The sequence below is a fragment of the Ctenopharyngodon idella genome, chromosome 8 (assembly GCF_019924925.1).
Source record: "Ctenopharyngodon idella isolate HZGC_01 chromosome 8, HZGC01, whole genome shotgun sequence".
In the NCBI taxonomy this organism is placed as follows: domain Eukaryota; kingdom Metazoa; phylum Chordata; class Actinopteri; order Cypriniformes; family Xenocyprididae; genus Ctenopharyngodon; species Ctenopharyngodon idella.
The window spans coordinates 28,450,371-28,456,279 of record NC_067227.1 but is presented as its reverse complement, the minus strand read 5'-3'; the positions used below and the strand labels follow the sequence as shown (position 1 = coordinate 28,456,279).

At 33.2% G+C, this 5,909-nt stretch overlaps 1 protein-coding gene across 1 annotated transcript; it reads right to left on the bottom strand.

Moving 5' to 3' along the window:
• Positions 1–1,753: 1,753 nt before the first annotated feature.
• Positions 1,754–4,962, bottom strand: bcas2 (BCAS2 pre-mRNA processing factor). Its single transcript, XM_051902512.1, has 7 exons — positions 4,795–4,962; positions 4,471–4,563; positions 4,320–4,390; positions 3,711–3,872; positions 2,668–2,718; positions 2,421–2,501; positions 1,754–2,320 (listed from the first exon to the last, which is right to left on the bottom strand). Exons 1-7 carry the CDS (start codon positions 4,885–4,887, stop codon positions 2,194–2,196), a joined length of 678 nt encoding a protein of 225 aa, XP_051758472.1. The 5' UTR covers positions 4,888–4,962; the 3' UTR covers positions 1,754–2,193.
• Between the last annotated feature and the right edge of the window lie 947 nt (positions 4,963–5,909).

Genomic DNA, 5,909 nt, shown 5'->3' with positions numbered 1-5,909 from the left:
CTCTCATGTTCGTCACAGAAAATGACCAACTAGACTTTTTAAAGTAACGTTATCCATATTGTGAATTACTAAATAAAAAAAAATCATGAAGTTGCATTTGGCGCAAATTCATTTTATATTCGTAAATTTACATTGTAATTACAATAAAATATTTTTTTTTATTTAAAAAAAATGTTTTTATAAATGTTTCTATATTCTGTATTTCTATTTTGTATTGTCACTTTTTTACTACGAGTTATGCAATGGCTATATTCTGAAAAATCAATAAAAACTATATCACAGATACCTGATGATGAAACAGAAAGTTTTTTTTTTTTTTTTTTTTTTTTTTTGGGAGGAGGGGTCATGGGTACTTATAGTCTTTTATATAATATAATATAATATAATATAATATAATATTTCTTACATTTCAAGTCTAAACTGCAAAGATAGACTTGTGTTAAGCGTCACACAACCCCATTATAATAAATGTACACATTAATCTTCATCCTTATCAATAACTCTAATTGATCTTTCTCTTTCTCTGCTCTCTTTCGAAAGTGAGCTGTTTGTAGGCGATTAATTGCGTCTTTCACTATTTTTGTGTTAAAGCTGCATTCTGTCATTGTTTCCTCGTTAAATTTTTTTACAGATAAATAATTGAATAGTACTTTTGAGAAATGTTTAAATTCATTTACTCGATCATTCATGAGATGTTGTCTCCAGTCGCATCAGTAACCAAATAAAAGCTCTTTTATTTTACATGGTGCGGGTCGCCACATGGGGGCAGATATGTTGAGATCACGTGATCACGTCTTTTGCAGATGAAAAAAAAGAGAGAGAATTATAAACTATGTGTCAACTAATTTTTTATCCATAGCTCATTATGTTCATTCATTTTCATGCTAAATAATAAATCCAAAGTTACAGAGATATTTTGAAGAATGTCGGTAATCAATCAGTTGATGGGCCCCATTGACTTCCATGGTATTTTTTTTTTTTCCATTCTATGGACGTCAGTCGGGCCCATCAACTGTTTGGTTACCCATATTCTTCAAAATTTCTTCGGTGTTCAGCAGAAGAAAGAAATTCATACAGGTTTGGAACAACTTGAGGGTGAATGATGACAGTATTTTCGTTTTTGGATGAACTATTAGAATTGAAAGTTTACTTTGAGATTGATGTAACTTTATTTATCAGTTGGGACCTTTGTTCATGAGCAAGTCAAGTTAAAGTTTTTTAGATTCTGAAACATGGAATGTTAAAATATTATTGTCCCAAGCGTGATGGGGGAGTTAGTAACCAACAAAGTTTCATTCCAATCACATTAGAATACATTTTTTTTATGTCATGCTAATAAGCAGTGTGAAGTATTTTTTGGAGTAAATCAAAGGAAAAACATCCAATTAAGCAAGATATTAAAAATACCTCAAGACCCACAAACAGACCACTAACTGCAACTGAACAACCATGGTTAAATGTAAAAATTTAAAACACAAGTAGCTTACTTTGAACTTTACTTTGAAAAAAAATTAAATAACTCAAAACAAAAGTTAAACATTCAAGGTAAGCTAAACTTCAACAATTTTTTTTTTTTTTTTTTTTACCATTCTATATTCTAATACATGTCCCTACAGCTACATCTACAGTTTGTTAATGAAGCATAACAACATGAATGACATAAGACAGGAATGAAAAGTGACCAAATCAAGACCAAAAGTGTGCTGTTTAGCCAGAGAGGAGTCTTCTTGACCAAGAAAATGAACAATCCAAGTCATTATTTCATCATTTTATTGTGTATTTAAAAAAAAAAAAAATATTACAAATAGAGTAAAACATGACCATTAAGATGAACTAAATGTCCATCAGGTAATCATACAGAAGACCAAAAAAAAAAAAAAAAAAAAAAAAAAAGGATTATAAAGGACATTACAGCCAAACAATTTTTATGTATATAGTGAACACAAAAGTGAGTTACTGATTCCCAGAGTCGAAATGGACTTGTTTATTTTTGGTGCAAAATCATGAGCCAGCAGAGCCTCTGTTTGCACTACAACACTATTGCTCATTTGTGTTTTATAAAGAATAATTTCCCTGTTCATCAGGAAAATGGAACAAAGCGATCATTAAAAAAAAACAATGTCACACTTTGGTGATCATTTGCTTTTGCAAAGTCTGCACAGTTTCAAGATGCTGTTGAACGGTTTTCAATATTTAAAAGTCCTGTCGAATATTCTCTTTGTTTTCATCGCCCTGTTGCTGTTTCATCTGTGCCACTTCATTCTCCAGCTGGACGATGGCTCGCTCAATCTCATAGTTCTTACTAACGAGGGACACCCAACTGCGGAAATAGAATCAATAACATCAACTAATTGCTTTCACATTTGCTCATAACATATTCTGGAAATGGTTTTCATATAGGAACTTAACAATGTACTGACTTTGACTCAAGTTCTCGCAGTTTTGCTCCTCCAGCCAGCTGGTCATTTTTGCGCTGCCAGTTCAGATCTTGTATCTGCTTTCTGGAATGAAAACAGAAGCACATTAAGTGGGGAATTACTATAAACCTGTTAATAGACAACAACTTCATATTAAGATTAATTTTTTAAAAGCTAATTAAATTGTTTGTGCACAACCAAAATACAAAACATCCATATTTAAAGGAAATTGCATTGACCTTCAACTTACCTAACCTTCTGCAGTTCCTTTTGTGCATTTTCAATCATTAAGGCCAAGTTACTGTTTCACAGAGAAGACAACCAATTATGATCGACTTAAAATCCAGCAAATGCATAAATAAACCTCACAATTGTTTTCATTTTTCAATAATATTGCACCAAAGAGGAATTAAATAGCTTTTTAAACCAAAGCCTTGAGACAGCAAACAGTGTTCACAGTATTCAAAACTGACTTTAACCCCTTAAACAATATAACACAGATATATAGTAGTGGCCAAAAGTAATGTCCGACCTAGGAAAATTTGACATCTTCACGCATTATTCAAATATTATTAAAAATTTGTAAGCAAATTACATAGTTGTGCTTGGAGTCAGTTGTTTTACTTGTGATAATGCAATGAAACATGGCAAATTGTGCTTACTTTTTTTTCTGACAGGCTGTCAAAGACATTATGAACAAACGAACAAAAGCAAGAGTGAACCAATGAAATAATAATTAACCGATTATGTTGTAGTCAATGTATGCTTTTTCCTGTGAGCTTTTTTTTTTTTTTTTGTATAGTGAAAAAAAACCTGTAGCTGCAGTTTTGCCAAATAATTTAGTCAGATAAATACCTTAAAGGGTTAGTTCACCCAAAAATGAAATTTCTGTCATTAATTACTCACCCTCATGTTGTTCCACACCCGTAAGACCTTCGTTCATCTTCAGAACAAAAATTAAGATATTTTGATGAAATGCAAGAGGTTTTTTTATCCTCAGTTGAAAGCAACAAAATAACCACAAGTTGTAGTCACGTTGACTATTTTAACAATGTTTTAACTACTTTTCTGGACCTTGAATGTGGTAATTTTGTTGCTTTCAATTGAGGACAAAAAAAATCCTCGGATTTCATCAAAAATATCTTAATTTGTGTTCCGAAGATGAACAAAGGTCTTACGGGTGTGGAACGACATGAGGGTGAGTAATTATTGACAGAAATTTCATTTTTGGGTGAACGAACCCTTTCACTAAGTTTAAATCTTGAATAGACTGACTCAAGTCTCTTCACTTACTCATTAGACACCTTCCATGCATTAGTTCCATACTGGGCCATGAGCTCAAGGTTCTCAATGCGCACTGCCTGGTGCTCCAGCTGGGCCATAGAGTTGTTGACACTTTCCTGCCATGCTGTGATGTCATTCTTCTGCCCAGACGATGGAGCAGGAAGCTCATATCTAAGAAGACAAGCATGTGAGAACAGCAAACAACACACTTTTTCAGGAATATTTGGATGAGCTCTTTACTGTATGTGAACTCGAAACTATCTGCACAGCACTTGTATGCTGTCAACAATGAAGCTAGTTTATTATTATTTACATGTGTGCAATAAATCACAATAGCATTATTATGATTAGTGTAATACTTAAGTGGGAAATTGGCTATGAACAATAGCGTTTTAAAATAAAACTGAAATGTTTATCTTAATATTTTGAGTGAAAGAAAAAAAAAAAAATACTGTTACAAACTATCAATATTACTGCAGTTTCTCCTCCCAAAGAAGTCTTTAGATTTCCTGCAATTTAATTTCCTACCTTCCAACTTAAACAGGTTATGTACACAAGCAGAACACAAAAAGACAACATTTCACCACCTGTAACAGAAGTTTTGCTGAGTAAACTTACCTTTTCATACTGAGCAGCTCCATGGGTTGACGAGCAGCCAGTCTTTCAAACTCATTCCTCATGATCTCGGTCTAACGAGAACAACAAAACACTAAAATTATGGAGTGAACATGTAGATTATGGTAAAACAGTAGCAGAAAGCGTCTTGTACCTCAAAGGTAGAGAAATCTGGTGTGGGCAAGTAACTCAAATAGTTCTTGGTTGGTCTGTATCGTCTCGTCTCTTCTTCCACCAAAGCAGCTGCCTGAAATTGATCAAAACCGATTAATGTCCCCCCCTTAATGAAGATAAATGCAATACTACAGCATACGTAATTCAGAAACACAGGAGATTAAACAGCCAAACTGTCTTATTTAAAAACCAGAAGCAGATGCAGCCGTTAGCTGTCTGCCTTGTGGCAGCAGGTCAAATACTTATTATTTATCGTAGTTTAAAATAGACAGAACGTACAAAAGTGAATATTCAGTCTACTTACGGCTTCTCTGACCCCTGGAGCATCATAACCCTGGTCGAAATACGGCAGAGCATCAACAAAAACATCACCAGCGACTGAAGCCGGTCCTGCCATCCTTTACAAACACACGCTTCGCGCTCTGCTTCTATTATGATTGGATCGAATGACATATGAACATCAGCGCCCCGTTGTGTACCGGAGGATATATGCGTAGTTAACCCATTAATGCATGACCCTTTTTACTTGATGACGCGTTTTAACGGTCATCAATATCTTAAATCCTGCAGTTTTTTATATTTTAATTAAAAAAAAAATGTATGTACATTTATAACACTATACTTAGTATTATATTACCGTTGCATCAAATGACAAAAAAATATTTAACGCTTCTGTGAGGGCGTTTCTAATACAACGGCTATGGGAGTGATGGTAAAAATTACATATTTCTTTCTTTGGACTGCCGTTATCAACCGCTCTATATTTTCTTCCTCTTTTTGAAAGTTATGAAAACACTACTGTGGAGTTTTTCTTTTGCTATTTGTGTATATTTATCGAAGTATCTCATTCACCGCTATAAAAGTTTACCCAACTATGATGACTTCCGCTTCTGAGAAACAGGGAAATGTGTAAAAGGTCTATTAATACAACCTTTGTCAGGAATTTTTATTGCTCTTATGGCATGAAAAACAAGATCTGAACTTTATTTTATTATTATTTATACATTTTTCAAAGAGATTTTCAGATGTCACTTGAATGGACAGTATGCGTTTTTGGTTTTAACACTTTATTAAACATAATACGGTGTATTTACTGTGTATTATTATATATTGTATTATTATAATAGTGTGTATTTAACAAACCAATGAATAAAATGATATAAAATCATGTGAAATCTATAAAGTAAAAAATATAATATAGCTTCTATTATTCCAAACGCAATTGAGTTTGTTCCTGTTTGACCAGCAGACGGAGAAGAACTTAAAGGAATAGTTCACCCATTGACTTCCATAGTATGGGGAAAAGAAGAAGAAGAAAAAAAAAAACTATGGAAGTCAATGGGGCCCATCAACTGTTTGGTTACCAACATTCTTCAAAATATCTTCTTTTGGGTTCAGCAGAAGAAATAAATGTATACA

Coding starts and splice junctions, on each gene's coding strand:
- bcas2 (XM_051902512.1), bottom strand. CDS start 4,887: ATGGCAGGACCGGCTTCAGTCGCTGGTGATGTTTTTGTTGATGCTCTG. Junction 4,391..4,470: donor CAGATTTCTCTACCTTTGAG/GTACAAGACGCT, acceptor TGTTCTCGTTAG/ACCGAGATCATGAGGAATGA. Junction 2,321..2,420: donor CTGCGAGAACTTGAGTCAAA/GTCAGTACATTG, acceptor CTATTTCCGCAG/TTGGGTGTCCCTCGTTAGTA.